Raw genomic sequence first — 18722 nt, forward strand, 5'->3', positions numbered from 1 at the left:
ATGCCAACCTTTGGCATACTGCAACATCTTACACAGGTGAAGCTCTTCAGCTATTCTGTAGAGCATTTCCTAGTAACTCACACCCAGAATGCAGTAATCACACACCACAGAGTAAATTCAATGAAGCACACCTGAACTTCAAGGTGCCTCTTGCAGTAGTTTCATCCTCTCCTTCACCAAGCAGCTCCCCCATTGCATCACTGGGGTTGCTCCTCGGACCAGATGCACTGACATGACGGCACTTATGTACAGCATGCTGGAGGGACACATCACTGTCTAGGGTCCAATTCTATCCTCTTAATTTCCCTAAACTGTCAAACACGTCACCGCTGCTCCTTTTGTGCTCCCAAACAGCACAATTACTGCTACTACTGCTTTGCTCACTTTGTAAGTGCTTTGCTGAGATTTTCTGAGCCTGAGACAGACGCACAGAACCACCACTCTTTTTGGATCAAGTGCAGTTGAATCACCATCTGCTAGCTCGTATAATAAACCACTCAGGCAAATGTTTCTTTCAAAACAGAAAACTGAGAGTAAAACAGTATTATGGTTTTTTAAACTCTAAAACTGCTGGGGAAAGCTTAGCAACTGAAAGATCAAAACACTGCAGTGAAGAACCAGCAGAGAGATGACAGCAGAATAAGACATTTGTTCTTAGCCAATATAGCTGAATAACCAAACGAAAATGTTATTTCTTAGTTTCACACACATGAAACTGTGTAGAAAACTCCAACGGCATGCCTCTCGTTTTCAACAGAAGAAACAAATCAGAGACGCCCCGTCAGGTCCCAATCTTTGGAATATTTAGCACAAGGCTGATGGGCACTGCTTTCCCTAGGATTTTTTGTGAATCTATCCCTTCATTTCAATTGTACATTTGTAAGTGTCCAGACAGACAATTCATTGCTCAGGAGTATTTTAATAAGTTTTTTTTTTCCAGTTTTTAGTTTTCAGATATTTGGGGATGGGAAGGGGAGTGAAAGTAATGCTTTGGTTATAAAAGAACTGGCTGAGGAGATGAACTCAAAACTAAATTATTTGCATAACCCTAACCTGAAAACAAAAAGTGAAAAGTTTAGGGGAAGAAAAAAAAAAGTCAATAAAATGTCTTCAGATTTTCTCAGGATGAAACAAAACTAGAACATGGTTTGCTGTTCTTACTGCCCAGTTTCGGGAATGTCCTGAAAACTCTGGGATGGAAAATCAGAGAGATGATTTGGGGAATTATCTACCTATCATCTACCTGTCTATTATCTACCTACTATCTACCTATCTATCTATGACCCATTGGTCGTGCATTTTATGTGTTGTCGTTACTTTTCTTACTTTGTTCCATCCTAAACAAATGAAAAACAGAGGGCTTGCATTTCTATAGAGATTTTGTTCTAGGAGACAAACATTTACAATTCTAAAATATTGCAGTTTTTACTATTGATTGGTTTGCCCAAATTTCTCTCCAAAGTCCTTCCTACTGTGGAGCCATTGTGTGAACTTCCCTGTGGTCCTCCTGCCGCCCACTCGAGCCTTGCCTCTCCCTTGTCCTTACTCCTATAATACAAGTTCAAATATCTGTGTTTAGGAAAGATATAAATGAAAAACCAAACCATCAAGTTTTAAAGAACGGAAGCTGTTTCCCCTGCTGCACTTCAGTTAAAAAATAAACACATAAATATCAGCTATCTCTGTGACCCTGGAGATGCTAATCTCTGCAAAGATGCATCAACCTTGTTTATGAGCAGAAACAGAACAGCCAGGTTTGAAAAAGAGATCCTCCCTGCTGCTGGTTACATGAGGTTCTACAAATGTTTTTGGCACATGTGTTGTCCTGGTTTGTGACTTCACACAACTGTACAAGCCTGTACATTTCTGCACAAACTGTACATTTCTGCAGGATTGCTTACTTCTACTTATTGCCATTTCTAAAAAATATAAGGCATATATTTTATGTCTCTTCCCATTTTATTAATTTTGAAATGAAAATTCTTTGCCCTACCGTTGTAAGAATAATATACTTAGATTCAAAAGAAATGCCTTATTAGGCTGTAATACCTGTATGTGCTACTTAGCGAAAGGAGAGCACGTAATCTCAAAAGGTTATCCTACACTATTTTAATATTTTTTATATCAGATTCATCACTGCAATATCCAAAAGCAGAGAACAATGTGGACACCTCAGCATGAATGTAATTTCTCCTGGTTCTCAGAAAAGAAAATGAAATGTTTGAAGCAAGGCAGAACAACATAAGTCTGGCAGTATCACAAGGGGTGTCTGCTGGGAGAAAGACTGAAGAGGGAAGAAAGGGAGTATGCCTGTTACAGAGGATGATCAACTCCACGTAATTTTTTATTTTTTACACGAATTAGTATTAGGTGTCTTCTCACATCTCCAAAATCTTTTTAATCCTGTTGAGATACTAGAAAATGTAACACCATTCAACAAAATGAAGACTACACGTTACTTAAAAACAGATTACAATCTCCACCTGTTAATACACGGGCACTAATAAGAAATGACAAAACTGGTCCCATCCAACAGCAACCAGGCATTAATGTCCTGAAAACCACACACAGTGCTGTCGCTAGACAGCACCTGGCCATGTGTGAGTATTTGGATCTGAACAGAGGCCACACGCATGTGCCAGTGTCTTCTTTTATCAATAACCCAAACAACAGAGAAATGTGTTGGGTGGTGTTACAGAAGTTTTCCATCAGTAATTTTTACAAATGCAGAAAGTACAAAAAGAAGATCTTTGAAACAGAGATCAGGTTATACAAGGCTGAAGTCATTAAAACAGGTTATATATACAAGACTGAAGTCAGGACAAGGCTTTTAATTTTGCCAGGACTCTACATGCTATATAAGGAAAAACTAGTTTTAGAGGTTGGTGTTAATCCAGAATAAAAATTAGTCTACAGGCAGCTACAGAGTCCCACGAGTAACAGAAAGATGCAAGATCAGCTTTTCTGCACTACCATCCCCCACAAACAGCTAAGCTAGCTTCTGCTACAAAGACATATGTTTCTGAGGGAGTATTTTAGTTATCCTATTTAAGGGCCAGATCCTGGTCTTGTGGTCAAGCCAGTTTCAGCTACAAAGCAGAAACCAACCCTAATGGTGGGACACAGAGAGGCATGTCCAGTTACGTTCACAGCATCTAGCACCTCCATCTGCTCACGGCATCAGCATGGATCATCAGAAGGGAAAGGAGATGGGAAACCCTTCCTCACTTGCACGATCAAGTCTTCACATTTGTGGAAGGGAAGAGAAATGGGTGCATCCCAGATGTCCTGGGTGCATCCCAGATGTCCTGAGTGCCTGCCCTGGAACTTCCCGGTACACCCAACACCTCCTCACCTGGGAATGGTGCAACTCACCTAAACCTGAGCGATCTTAAGCTTGTCACTGTAAAACACAAAAATCATGTATATATACAGTTGTTTCAGGTGCAGGTTCTATGATCAAATTCCACTCTATCTTCAATTTGTGGAATGTCTCAGAGCCAACTGAAATATAGACCAACGCCCAACAGCATACAAAACAAAACAGGTTTTCTATTTAGCTGCTATTCTACACAAGTACATTAATTACTATTAACTACAATATTACCTTGCAAATCTATATTTACAGGGGTATAAGAAGCAAATTAATGGGTAATGTAATGTTGTCTACAGTGTGGGAGATGAAAAAAATGTACACAGAAAATACTCTACCAAAAGATGTGCAGTGACGAAATCATGATTCCAAAAGTGATATTAAAGAAAAATCTTTTCTTACAAAATACTACAACCACATGAGCTATTCAGCTAACTATCTGTCGTTTCAAAAAAATCCTATGAGTAAAGGAGTGAAAGTTTTAGGGAATTGTTAAAAACTCATGTATACAGCACCGGGTGTTTGCTACAGCTGCTTCTCTTCAGATTGCCACAGAAATCTGAAAGCTGCAGGAGGGAGCTGCCCTGGGACAAAGTTCGTCCTGCTGCCACTGGTGGTGAGAGCTCCCTTCAGAGCAGCCAGGAGGTCTGGTTCATGCCGCAGTCACAAAATCATTAAACCCAATGCCAGGGAAGTGCCAACAGCATGCACCCACGGTGCAGGGGAAAAGGCAGCCAAGTGAAAGCCCTCCCTTCTGGCAGCAGCCCTCACCCACGCCATGCCAACACAGCAACTGATCCCTAGGCTAGCAAAAATTAAGGGATGGACATGTGGGAAAACAGGCTCCAGATCTGATTCAGGTTAAAAATAGCCCTTTTTTACACGTTATATTCACAGCATATTGCTACTAGTAAGGGTATTCAGAAGGCCGTATTTCAGAATTCAAGCATTTATGACCATTTACCAAACCTGTAAGCTATTACCATGGTATTAACAACATTCAGATGGAAAGTCCCAGATGACTAAGGAAATGAAGTGCTATACACTTAAAAATCCATCAAAACAGGAAAATCCACATGTTTTTGTTCAGCTTTCTTCTTGTGACATTATCATTAAACACTGCGACTCTAATCCAGAACTTTGATTTATTCCTTGGAGAAAGTAAAGACAAATTACAGTAAAGTGCAATAGGAGCACTTTAATCACACAGTACACACAAAATCTGAATATATCTAGTAGCAGTCAACCAGCACAATGCAGCAATATATTAAATGCAATTTGATATAAAATTTTGCTCCCACAACTGAACAAGAAAGCTGTTGGTACAGATAAGTGCTTATCAGGTGACGGAGGGTTACCTAAACATAGGTAATCTATAAAAAAAAATGAAAAGTCTGTGGATAGCCCCTTATGGTTATACAAATAGTCTGTGATAACCAGGTACAACTCAAAATGGATTATGCCAGTGCTACTGCACAAATAGTAAGTCAACACAGAGATCGTCCTTGTACTAATACACACTGCTAAAACCCACCAGGGAAATATTTACAAAACGTCAAAATAGGTAAACCTGAATCACAGAGTATTCCCAACGGGAGCAGATGGAAAGCTTCTTTCTCTCTAACCTACTAGAGTCTAAATATGTCATGAACAACACACTGGATAAAAACAGGAGCAAGAGGAGTTGCACAGGCAGTGATCTTCAAACAGGAACATGACTGTTTTCCACCCAAGAATGAACAGAAGTTGAAATGAATAACAAGAACTGAAAAGCAAAAATGCATCTAATAATGCCAAGCTATACAAATAAACACACACTGATGGCTAAGCATTTTTCCATCAAAAGTACTTTTGCCATCAAAAACTGATTAAGAAAAATGATACCAGTTCCCAAGCTGTTTTCACAATGGAAAAGAAACCCTGTTTTATTCTTCCCTAACTGATTTGGTGACTTGAGAAAATTTTAAGAGACCACATGCACTTTCATTATTTCAGATTACTCAAATTGGGTACAAAAATCCCAAGAGGATCTGTTACCTGTTTAAGAATGAAAAAGCTTTATAGATCTTATCCTGCTCCCATTCAGCATCAGGTGCACCTCATTACCTTCAGAGGGAAGATGAATGTGTCTACAGTTAGTTGTGATTTATTAACTTTTCTCAAAAGCTTTTCTGAATCCAACATTCATTACATGCCAGACTTCAGAACCACAAGGCCAAGACAGCAGTAACCTTGCAAGACTCTGGCATTCAGAAGCACCAAGTCATTAATATTAATTAAACGCCTCCAGACCTTCCCTTCTGCTGTGACTCCACTTGGTGTACAGCTAATTGCTTCCCTCCTCCCGTACACGCTTATCCTGCGTGCCCTGCTGCACAGCAGCCAGCTTCATGTGCTCTAAATCGGATGAGCAGCTTGTGGATTGCAACTCCAAGTGTTCAGGTCTTCCCTGGGTGCCTCGAAAGGCAGCTGAAATATTTTATGCAGACTAAATGATTTTCTAGTTTTTCTTAATCTGAATTTTTTATATTAGGAAATGAGCTGAATTAGAAAACTCAAAACCTCAGTGGCCTGTTTAAAGTAAGTGCCTCAATTAGAAATATGAATAGAGGTCTTGACAGCAGCTGACATTACTACTGTGAAACATTAATATTTCCAGATGGAGAGAAGGACTTCGTTAATATAAAGATTAAGAAGTGCAAAAGAATCTAGGAGATACAAATGACAAATATGTTTATAAAAAAAATGAGCTCTGAACTGATGACACTGACTTGTGCTCTATTATTACTTGCTTCACAATCCCACGTAAGAAGATTACTGTCTATTTTGGCACTATGTATAACAAGAGTATACAGCACATAACCAAAGGGTTGTGCTAAAAGACTGCCTCGTATCATCACTCCCACACATGTATTCTTCGAGGCAGATCTCCCACACCACAAAACAGCTAGCTGTCAGTTCCCTGAGACCCGCACTGCTTTGTTGCTCAAGAAAATGGGAGGAGGGGGGAGCAAAAAAGTCAGTGAGTCTTTTTCCTTTAATTTAACAGGAGTGCAACACAGCCTAAATTAAGGGCAGAATTGCTGTATTATTTTGCAGTCCTCTGCAAACAAAAATAACCATCCTGCACCTCATGCTCCATATCCTGCCTCAGTACCAAAGCAGCAGAAAGCAATCCTAAGAGCAGCCAGGGGCTGTGGCACAGTCACAAGGGTCATACTACCATCTCTTCTGATGCCATGCTACTAATTCTTCTAATATCTCTGGACAGGCCACGCAAACTGGGATTAATCCAGTTCTAGAAGAGTTGCTTAGCCCAGCAACCATACTTTGGAGAATTTTTTATGTTCAGACCACAAAGCAACTTATCTGAGCATCTTACTAGAGCAGACATGGGAATTTCGCCACATTCCTAATATACTACACCATTTTTTTCCTGTCAGGCACAATTCAAACAAAAAGCAGCTGGCTCGTAGTATAGGGTGTCTGTGTGCTAATATAAACCTCACGGCTATCAAACCCTTCTACCATGACCATTCAGCAGTCCTCCCACTGTCTGTGCCAGCTACATCTCCTCCTCCTACGGGAAGCTGGTCAGCTCTGACCCAACTGTTGGCAAAAGATTTCGGTGTGCTGACTTGGGCAAACAGCGAACTGTTATTTCTCACATACCGAGAGAATGTCGCCTGGAACTGTGGCATTTCTTCCATCACGCTTTCTTCAGCCTCTGTAACACTCAAGATATTTATGAAAACAGACAATACAACTCTGAGAACTAAAACATGGGGTTTTCCCGAAAGCACTGCACTACACTGGACCACAGTGTGCTCTTCTTTTTGTAGGATTTATGTTTGGAGTGTGGGGGTGCAGAGAAGGACGAAGAGAGAAGTAGGGATGAAGGGAACTTAATTACAGATCTATCTGATCATAGACAGTTCATTTTTACCTTATCCAAATACTCAGTTTTCCGCTTAAAATGTAGTTAGCTGCTCTAACTACATCGGTGTGGGAACTCTTCAAATTACATTAGTTTACACATTCTTTTTTTTCCTCTGGTAAACTGAGTCTCCAACCCTTACATTAGGCTGAAAAGGCACAAATACACCCAAACCTTCTGACTCAACAGGCGTAAAAGCTTTTTAAACTCCTTTCTTACTAGCTGGCTGGGCAAATACTAGTCAATCACGTACATCTCCTATCTCATATACGGCTGATCTTCTTTTAACTGTCTCAAACACATGGATGCACTTGCCTTATCCAGTTTTGTTTTGTTTTGGTACTCAAGGTGAAGTACCTCCCTACTTGCTGTGTCCTGCTTGCTTGAGTGTTCAAAGCTGGAGCAATTACCCATAAAACTCAGTAAAAACAAAAAATATCCAAATCTAAGCAAAAATCAATTGCTAACACATATCAGCCATAAAAAAAAAGAGCAAATGCTAATGATGAAAGGCCTTTTTTTTGAATTTCTACTTAGGCTCAGGTGCAGAGGTACTCCCAAATGCAGAGGGTACTCTTCCAGACATACTCATCTTCCTTCTCCTGGAGCTCCTGGAGGAGCCATGGAAGCAAACATAGGGCTGTTAGTGCCTACTTGCAACTAATTCCCTTTGCTTCTGCAGCAAAGGAATGCACACTGGCCAGCTGTAGCTGTGCCACTATAATCACGGCCCCATGAAAATACTCACTCACTGAGGCCAACACAGAGCTTCCAGATGATCCAGAGACGGCAATTGCTACCTGGGAACTCTTACTTAGAGCAGAGCTCTTCCTTCAAGCCTCAATTCGCTCCTCAGCTCTGCCTTTGAGAAATGATTTACGTCGTGGCATTACATTACAGCGATGAAGGGCTGGGTTCAGAGCACTTTTTATTCTTGGTGTGTAACAGGACCAATGTTCCTCCAATTACAAAACAAATGGGGATAACAAAATAGCAATCACTTGTTTCAGACCCCAAAAACCCACTTCCTGCCCTCAGTCATGCTATTAACAGAAGAAACTGAATTTTCTGAAATTCCCATTTTAGGTCAATGACGTAACGTTCCAGATGAATGTCTGAATTTGTGTGCATCAGCACTACCACACTACAGAATTAAAACCTCATGTGTTATCTGTATTCCCCCATGAACAAAATTCTCCCCAGAGATACCCTCACTATTTCTGTCACTATACAGCTGTATTAAACCAAGTTGACGCAAATTGCTCATCGGGTTTACGAAAATGAGAATCTGCAATGTTATGTAGTGGTTTTCTGTAATAGGTGATTTTTTCACTTTTTGAAATGGGTTATTGCTGAAGCTATCGGCACTCCAGAAGACTACACTTTCTATTAAGCTTCTTTTTCACTCACTGGAATGAAGTAATAAACAGAAACATAAAAACAGATTAAAAATCAGACAGTGGCAAACTATTTCCTCACCACTTGTTAGATCCCAGCTCCTGAAACATCAGGGGTGGGTGAGCCACGCTCTGCACAGCGGTGCGGAGAGGCACGACAGGCAACAGCAGGACATGCTGGGTTGGGGCTGGGGGAAAGGAAAGTGTGGGTGGAAGCAAAGCTTCCCTCTTCTCGTAATCCTCAAAAGTCCTCGGCCTTGCCACGGGTTTTCTGGGACTCCACAGAAGCAGCATCTCTGGCTTTTCCCACTGCAGCAGAGAAGAGGCACAGACAATCCCACACCACTGGCACTAAACCTTCCCTTCTCCTTCAAAACCTCCCGGTTTCTATTCAGCCAAAAACCCCCATCTAACCAGCAGCCTCAGGGGACTGTGCTCACGAATTTCCCTTATATTTGATCTGCAAGGCTCTGAGCTTACTCCTTTGGGACCTTTGGTGGAAAAGGCAATGTTCTGAGTTGTCTGACACATAGCAAAATCTACCCAGTCATCAGTTCGGCTGAACATAGCAATTTCTCCTCAAGCACAGGGAAGGCTTAACACATAGCAACGTCAGATAATACCTTACAGAGTATTTCCTTCATAGATATATTTTGGACACAAATGAGGCTTGCTTAACACATTCTGTTTGAGTAATTATAGGTCAGCAGCCACAGCAGTGTGCTCACAACTATTTCACTATCTACTCTGCTTTATCTACACAAATGCACTTCTTAAAACGACTCTTGGGGAGGTCCGGTGTTCAGATTTTTATATAAACAGGAACTGAAAAAAAAAAAAAAAAAAAAGAAGTGGGAACCTAGGTGTGATTCAGAGCACATGACGCCAGGAGCACCCTGGCACCTCCAAGTGCCTGCATGAGACCTGGAGGAAAACACTGGGAGCAGAACTGCGAAAAACACTGTGGTAAACTACAACAGCAAGCATTGGGCTAGCAAAGCATCTATCAGAAGACATGCTTAGATAATACATGGATTGTCCGAAATATTCTGACTCCAGAGAAGAGTTTAATGAATCCAGAAAGTAAGGATAAAACCACAGAAGAATCCATACAGGATCTACTTTTTATCAGTCAGAAGAAATTCATTGAAAACAGACACATAAATATAGGATGTATTATAAATATATCCATAAATATAGGATATATAGATATACATATACATACATACATAAATATATGATATATATTTTGTTGCTAACTCACAAAAGCTGACTAAATTCAAATGAGTGGAGAAGTGGTAGCTCGTTTCAGAGCACCACTGGATTTTAAGAAAATACATGCTGAGGCTCTCGAAGCTTTCACTCTCCTCCTGTAAGCACCGATGCTCACAGGAGCGGAGGCAACTGTCAGACTGAGGTCCTGCTGTGCATGCTGCAATGTGAAGGAAGTGTTAAAATCAATACGGGTGTGGGAAGAAAATAGGAGCAACCAAAAAAATCCCAGCAAGATAATGAAAAGAAAGCAAGCTGCTACAAAAGAACCTGCACTGAAAATGGAGAGGAGACTCAGAGGAGCAGCAGAGGAGTGCGCAACCAGTGCTGTTCTACAGGTACTTCACATCATACAGTTTGTGTTTATTGTCTTACAATAATTTGCACACCAGCTTTTTCAAGTTACGGGTAAAAATATACACTTTTTTTTTCTCCTTATGCCAAGTAAGCTATTCACCTATGTGAGAATCAGTGCCTCCCGATTAGACCATCAGCTGTGAGTGCAGCACAATGCAGCACTTGAGTTTCTCTGCTCACACATCCCAGTTTCTCAAGCAAGAACAAACTGGCTGTGCAGAAGAGAAGGCCGTAGGAAAGAGAAGAGGAAAGACCCAGGTCTGTGAGCTCTCCCGGTAGCACTGCGCATGAATTTCTGGCCCCATGACAGCACAACAGATGTACAAACTCCCAACTGCTCTGTCCTGATCAGAGACAAAGCAGGACGTAGCCCTTATCTCTCTGTGCTGTAGTACCCTGACATATTCTTTCCCACCATGGGAAATGTCCTTTTTTTTTTTTTATTTTTATTTTCCTGGGCACTTGGAAGGAGCTGGGGTACAGATCTGGCTGACTTAAGTGACAACCTCCATGACACTTCAGCCCACTCCAAGCATCCCCTGTGGCTGCTGATGGGTTTGCAGAGGCACCCTTGGACTGGGAACTGAAACTTTGACAACTCTGGGGATAATTCACAGAGAGGAAGGCCACCGGCTTGCTCTGTCCTCACACAGCAGTCCACCTGGGTCTTTCCTTTTCCCTTTCCACTTCTCAATTGTTTTCAAAAGAAATATAAAAAGCATGTAAAAAGAACAAAGACCAAAACTGAGCTCATGCCTCCCACATTTAATAAAGGCTTTAAGAATATTACCAGGATGAAAAAGACCCAAAACAGGTTAAAAAAGAAAGGGTGAGACTAAAGAAAGATTCTCATACGATTGAGTTACTTTTCTGCCCTTTTAAAACCCATGGACAAAATCCACTCACCAGTTTTAAAAATCCCAATTAAAACTTTTAGATGCTGGCAGGTCGAGCCCAGTTTACACACCTACCTGTGTTCTCTGCACAGAAAGCTATTTATTTATCTTTGAGTGAGGGTAGGGAGAAAGCCCATCTGCACACCTAAACGACACACTCCTCTCCTTTGACTGCAGAAGCACTTTCATGACTTATACCTACATAAATTAAGCCTGGACAGGTGAGGAGGCCACTTCATGAGCGCTAAGGGAAGCTCAGAAAGCACAAAGCATCCTCAGCCATCTACACTCCAACCCACCTGCAGCAGCAGTGGTTACGTGAACTCCTTACAAAATAGGCAGGGTACTGAGCTAAAGTTTCCAGCTCCGGGGTAACTAGACACTGGATCCCGAGTCTCCAGTCCCTGGGAGAAGGTACAGACAAGCTGTTACTCAAAGGCTGCTTTCATGTCTAGCTTTCCGAGATCCTCTGGGGAACTCTGCAAGTCCAGACATTTGTCTGCTGAAATCTGGATGGCGGCAGAGGCTCTCCTGGGAGGAAAGAGCTGCTCTCCAAGAAAACAGCATTCCCGAGCGTGAGCGGGAGAAAAGGGCACTTTCAGACCCAGAAGGCTGACATGTGCCAAGCGCTAAACAAGAACAATGATTGGGACCGAGACCCCACTGAACTTCAGACTCCTGGGTCCCATCTGATTTTGTTATCTAATATAAAGGGGAACAGGCTATCAGGGAAGTATATATGTATATAAAAGCCTCTTCTTGCTCCTAAGAAGGGCAAACCTCATTTTGCCAGTTACTGCCAGTGACGCTTTGTCAATAGAGCTGCTTGTGAATGATGACACGGCTAATGGCAGGGACATGAGGGGAGAGATGCAGGAAGCATCCCTTAGGGACACGACCCTGACCACGCAAGTGAAGGTGTACCACTCGCAACATCAAACCCTGCAGGCAGAAAACTTCAGAGGACAGGCTGCACCCACCCTTCGCTGAACTTATTACACACACACAATGCTCAGAACCCCTCCTCTCAATGCCTTAAAAAAATGATAGAGGATTACACTATGAAAAAAAATTAGCAGTCCACCTGGGAGCAGGAGACTAAAGCAGAAAAGTAGAATTTGCCTTTCTATTGCCATTCCCTTAGCTGTAGAACAGGGCAATAAAACTGCACAATGGTACTTTAAATAATCATTAGGAACAATGCCTGCTGCCTGATCAGCGTTTCGACATACAAGCGGTTACAGGAATGCCCAAGAAGCACAGTACAGCATAATCCGTATGCACAAAGAGACCTGCAGCTGCTTCACCTGCATCCCAAGACGCTAAGGCCAGCCAGGAGCACACTGCTCTCGGGGTGCAGCCAGCTCTGCCCAGCTGCTGCACGAAGCAAGCAAGCACACGTCTGTACAAAGGGCTGCTGATGGGCCAGCTCCTCGTGTCAGCCGATGGATAAACCAAGACGCAGCTTCCACTCAGATAAACTAATCCTGTATTTGAGGAATAGCCTGAGCACACTGCTCTTTTAAATAGGAAATAGAGCAAGCAGTAAAAAATGCTCGTGAGGTTTTTTGCCAGTTTCAGCTTTGATGCCTTTTTGCTAATGTTAGAAACAGCAGCCCACAAATGATCCTCCTGAAAACAAAGCCAGAGTCCAAATATTTTGGAAACCAGTGTAAATATTTATTCTTCTTCCACGTTAGGAAAGGATTTTACTCCCCTGGCTCCTATGCCATTATCTGTACCAACCCTATTTACACACATTTATCCAATTTTTCTCCTATGCTCTAATAAAAGTTTTATCTTTGCATTTTGTAATTACTGTTTGTTCCCAAAATTACAGAAAGCCTGCCTTAAATTAAACTTCCTTAGGCCATTTTCTAATATCCCATCATCACCAGCCTACATCATGCTGGAATATGAGAATAAATCATCCCTAGCACAACAATTAATTCATCCACAAGTCTTTTCTGGGGTACTGGTGAAAGTCAAATATTCCTCAATGCTGAAATGTTCTCATTAACACAGTATTTCTGTAAAACTAATATCATCTTCTTATGCATGAATTTTCAAATGAAATTCCTTTGTTATTACAACATCCACTTGCAAATTACACAAAATATTTAAAAATTATTCAGGCACTATAATGCCACTAATAAACGTTCCTTTTCCAAGTGCTACAGCTAATTTCAGAAACAGCTCCTATAATTCAAGATACAATCACAAGGTAAACTCATAGTCAAGGCAAACTTCTGGAGCTCTACAAAAACACGCTGTGCCTAAGTTTTAGAATTTGATGAGTAGCAGAAACACCATCAGGAGTACAAAAACAGACTTGCAAAGTCCAGCCTGATTCCAAATGAAATGGGAGGGTTTTCACCCTGATGTAATTACAATAACCTGCACACCTTACGGCCAAGCACAGAAGGGAAAGACTTTAACAGCAGACAAAGACAACTTAGCAATTGCCCAGTTTTTACAGAAAGCGTGTAACTTCCATTTCGGATTATCTGCGATTAACGGAGCCGGTTCTTGTATTTCCTAGGCACCTGTTACAACCCTGACTTGTTCCCAAGTCTGATGTCATGCATTTTCTCAAAGTCAGCGTTGTGGCATCAAAGCACCGCCAGGGCCGGGGGGCAGGAGGACCCTGAGCTGTGCCTTCACAAGGAAGAAACATCCCACAGAAGGGTGAGCTTGCACATTGCTATGCAGGCGGCCCAAACACACATCCCTGCTTGGCACCTTTCTCCTACTAAAAACGACATACCACCTTGTAAACTGGCGCGGTGCCACCCCGACAGATGGACTTATGTGTAGGCAGCCAAGAGACTATGTATAAGCATCAAATATGTTTTTTCTGAGAGCAGGACTTCCAGCCAGGAATGTTAAAACAGCTGTCCACATTGAGCTTGCATGCCTACACTTAAGAGGATATGCTATTGCCACTCGAGCCCTGAGTTGGATTAAGTTGGAAAATAAATAAAATAGCTTCCACAGCCGCATAAGGTGAGTTTTTGCAGAATCAGGATTAGTGATACCGAGGGGGCTTTAGCACCCTGCAATTAGTGGGCAAACTTAAGCTGAAGAGCTCTCAAGTTGTGCAGCTCTATGGAGCTTTTACAACATGCACTCTTCTAAACTTTTCCCATTTGAACACATATTGATGTTACTTCTCCTACGAAGAAAACACAGCATGCAACACAAGCTTGATTACGAACACGCTAGTGACTTTCCACCCTGTGTTAGAGGATGCTTCTATTTTGAAATTAACTCATCTTCACTGAGATGTGTTCTCTTGTCGATGGGATCTGTTTCACCAGGCTTTCTTTTTTTTTTCAAAACCTCTGAACAGCCCAGTCCAAGACTTTTTGTTAGCTCACGGCTGCATGCACACATGCATTTTACATTTTGACACCATTTGCATAACTTGCCCCAGTAATAAAACCACACTGCCTTGAGAAACGAGCATTGCACAATGCAGGATGTGTGCAGGCTGGCCCGACGAGCCATGCCCTCACCACCTGTATCCCATCCCAGTGCCCAGCTGGATGTGAGACATTCCAGACCTCCGAGGAGCTCCAAAACCCAGGTTTGCTCACATCAACACGTCACACGATGCTCTTTTTCTTTTTTTCCACAGAACTCAGATTTTATTCCTACCCCTGAAAAAGTCTTTGACCTAGGTCTAAAGAGAGGAAAATATTCAAACCCGGACTAGTGAAGTTTCTTCAAAATCTCACACTGTATAAAAACAGATAATACCACAATTTCCAGTGGCAAGCAACATTGACAGAAAGCAATAATATATCTTACTCCATTTCCAAAATGTGCTTTGTGTTCATTGTAATTCTTTTTCCCTGTGGACACTATCAGATGGCTGCATAAAATTTGCATTTATTCCTCAGATGGTATCTCATCTTCACTGCTCTGAATCGCTACATACGAACATCAAATCTGCGAGGGTATTCCCAGTATAGATCAAAGCTGAATTCACTGTGAGCTCCAGGGTCACACAGAGTCTTCCAACAGCTGCTGGTGTCCTTTACCTTTGTTAACTTTAAGGCAGATCTTTGCAGTAATTAAGTTATCCGAGTCACTTTGTTACGATTTCCTGAGGTAGGAGCACTTCCATGGCAAGCATTGCTTCTCCCGCAGTGAGGACTTCCAAACAAACGCCGACCTTGCTTCCCCCTTGGGCAAGGGCTTTCTTCCACCTCTCACACCGTTCCTCTCTTTTGCCCTTCATGTCTCGCCTGCAGCTATTCCCTCTTTTTCTTCCCTGTTTCTGAGGACTGTATGAAATCATCTACCGCAGAAAGTTTCAGCCCCCTCTCTACTTCTCCAAAATACAGTTAGGAACCTCAACAAGAAGATTCTTTGCTTTTCTGTACCACCGATAGAGCTGATTTCAGGTTAATAGAAATTTCCATATCAGTTAACCTTTCTCAAAGGTTGGGGAGAGAGGGAAAATGCTTTATCAAATAATTCACATCAGCAATGCTGTGAAAACAGTAGAAAAACCACAGACAATCCCCATCTTTCCTTCTAAAGCCCAACAATGCCCAAGGCTTTCTCACGACACTGCACTTAGAACTGGCTTTAAAATGGTTCAGGGAGCAGCCAAATTGCTGAAGAACAGGTCAAAAGGAATAAAAAATACAGATCTAGATCATTACTTCCGCTTAACAAAGTAATTACACACACACAGTGTGTATTCCTTTTGTGACAGTCTATTTTACACGGAATGATTATCTCCAAGGTTATCATAACGATGTAGCAGATTAAACTGAAAATGGGAGTGCTGAGCATCCACAACCATTTCACAGCCCTCCCGGCACCATAAGTGCCTCCCTTTATTTGAAACTTATTTGAAGGAGTGAGATTTATTTCTCAGAGAATCATGTAAGATACTAAGAGAATTCAGAGAACAATCTTCCCTCGCATTACACTTACTATCAAAAATTTATGGTGATTTCCAAACTCCAAAAAAGTTTAGTACCAAGTTACTCAAGAAACTCCTTTCTCTCATCATAGGAACAACTATCAAGAAGACTATCTGTACCTGCCAAAAGCCAGGTGCTAGATATTAACGGTATATAAAACTGTGGTTTTGTGGTGTTCTTTGAGCTCCTGTAAGTGAGCTCTTAACCCTGAAGGTTTTCACTTAATGTTTTATCAAAGTTGGTTTTTTTAACTCATTCTGAGTTCCCAGCTGATTTACTGACGCCTGCCAAAATTCAGCGCTTATTAAATAAATTCTGGGAAAGTAAAACAAAACTTGTAAAAATCTGTCAAAGCACTAATAAAGCACTAACATTATAGATACTTTAGGCTACAGGCAGGCTGACCAAATTTTGGAAATATATTGGTTCTGTATTAGCAAAAAGAAGCCCTTGAAGGGGAACGGCTAACTTTAACGCTGCTTGCCGAAGAAGTCACCTGCTCAAGTCAAGTGCTGAAAAGCGTTAGAGAGGACGACCTTCTCTGATGTCCTGCTACGCATGCAGCAGGGTGTGAGTGCAGCCACTTTTACACATGCTGCCTTGGCTTCACCTGTTACTGCTGTTCACCGTCCCACGAGAAAGGGGGGGAGGCAAATTTTAAAGTAGGAAAGCACGGCAATTTTACCTCAAAAGTTTACTTTAGAAGGAAAACTTAGCACAGGTGTTGTTCAGAAGGTACAGCGCCTCAGAGACCTGGGGTTCAGCCTTTCAACACGGATGCCTTACCTAGGTAAAGCGAGGCGTTTTCTTTCTTGACATTGTCATCCAAGTAGGTTGGTCCCAAGGTATAGATGGGTGTCGAGCCCATGCCAATGAGGATTTGGGCACAAATGAATAAAGCTACATAGAGGGAGTGATCGTTGCCGCCGGAGTCCTTGACGCAGGCCGGCGAGTCCCACTGCTCTTTGGCGGTGCCATTGCCGGTCACGCACAAGCCCTCGTTACTGACGGAGGAGTTCAGTTCCTGGATCTGGTACGGCGGGGAGATGAAGTGAGGTAGGGAGAAGAGCGCGGCCCCCAGCGCGATGAAGAACCCCCCTACGGCCAGCCAGAGCGGCCTCCGCCCGCGCCCCCCGAAGTAGCTGATGAACACCACCACCACCAGGCTCCCGATGTCGAAGCAGCTGACCAGCAGCCCCGACTCCGAGCTCTTCAGGCTGTATCTCCGCTCGATGGTGGTGATGACGCTGCTCAGGTAGCCGGACACCATGAGGGACTGGATGAAGGTCAGGAAGCACATGCACACCAAGAAGAACCGCGAGTCCGCCAGCACTGCCCGCAGGCACGCTCTGCCCGGCGGCCCCGCCAGCAACAGCGGCGGCGGAGGGGGGGCTCCGGGGGGCACCCCCCGGCCCGGCACCACCGCCTCCGTCCTGCGGGGCAGGCTCCCGACGGCGGCTGCTGCCGGGGGCCGGGCAGCCCCGGGTCCCTCGCCCTGGGCAGGAGCCGCCGAGGCGGCGTGGCCCGGGGGGACTCCGCCGCCGCCGCCGCCGCCGCCCCCGGCCGCCAGGGGGGAGCCGAGCACGGGCAGGCTGCGGCACCGCGCACCCGCCTCCGGCCGCTCCGCCCCGGGGCTCCGCGGCGCCGGGCTGCCCGCCGAGGCCATGCTGCGACCGGCGGCGGCCTCAGAGCGGCCCGCTCGGCTCCATCGGCGCCGTGCGCCCGGCGCGCTGAGGGGCCCGGCGGGCGTGCAGCATAGCGCGGAGGGAGGAGGAGGAGGAGAAGGAGGAGGAGGAGGAGGGAGGGGACGGGGGTGGCCCTAGCCGCGGCCGCCGGCCGCCCCGCCGCACGTGTCCGATGCCGGAGGCTCCTGCGGCTCCGTCCTGCCGCCGTGTCGCTCGAGGGGCCGCGGGCCCGCCGGGGAGCCCCCGCTGCCGGCGGCTGCCGCCCCCCAGCGCCGCTCCGCAGCCCTCATCCTCGCTCCTCGCCGCCGGTGACACAGCTCCGGGGAGGGGGGCGGCCGCCGACCTGCGGGACGGAGAGCGGGAGGTCAGCGGCGCCCGTCCCAGCGCGCCCGCCCCGCTCCCTCCCTCCTTCCCCCGCCGCCCCTCGGGGCAGAGGTGGCCGCGCCGAGCTTCTCCTCCTCGGGGCTAAAAATAACGGCGCCGGCGTAAATCGGGAGGACGGGAGGGGAACAAAGCCCGGGCGGCAGCGGGGCCGGGGCCGGCAGCTCCAACGTGCCCCGCCGGCACGGCTCGCAGGGGGTCCCCCGACACACGGCGCCGTGCCACGAAACGCGCCTTCTGCCTGCCTCCTTTGTCCGCTTTTGTCTCCCTGCAGCAGCTCGGTGCAGCCGAGAGGAGGGCGGGCGGGGGAGGCAGCGGCAGCCCCGGCGACGAGACACACACACACACACACCCCGGTGCATCGGGGCACGGGGCAGGGATGCGGACAAGGACGGGGACATGGAGCCGGGGGGTTTCCTCACCGGGGGGGGGGGTCCCTCTTCGGGGTGGGTCCCTCCCCGGAGGGGGGTCCCTTCCCCGG

The 18722-nt window shown here is 44.7% G+C and overlaps 1 protein-coding gene across 1 annotated transcript in view; it reads right to left on the bottom strand.

Moving 5' to 3' along the window:
* SLCO5A1 (solute carrier organic anion transporter family member 5A1) overlaps positions 1 to 17841 on the bottom strand; it is a 78675-nt gene extending 60834 nt beyond the window's left edge. The window contains exon 1 of the mRNA XM_040547774.1: positions 16962 to 17841. Within this exon, the coding sequence (XP_040403708.1) occupies positions 16962 to 17841 (880 nt within the window). The remainder of the gene's footprint in view (positions 1 to 16961) is intronic.
* Positions 17842 to 18722: the final 881 nt, after the last annotated feature.

The sequence above is a fragment of the Cygnus olor genome, chromosome 2, assembly GCF_009769625.2.
Source record: "Cygnus olor isolate bCygOlo1 chromosome 2, bCygOlo1.pri.v2, whole genome shotgun sequence".
Taxonomy (NCBI): domain Eukaryota; kingdom Metazoa; phylum Chordata; class Aves; order Anseriformes; family Anatidae; genus Cygnus; species Cygnus olor.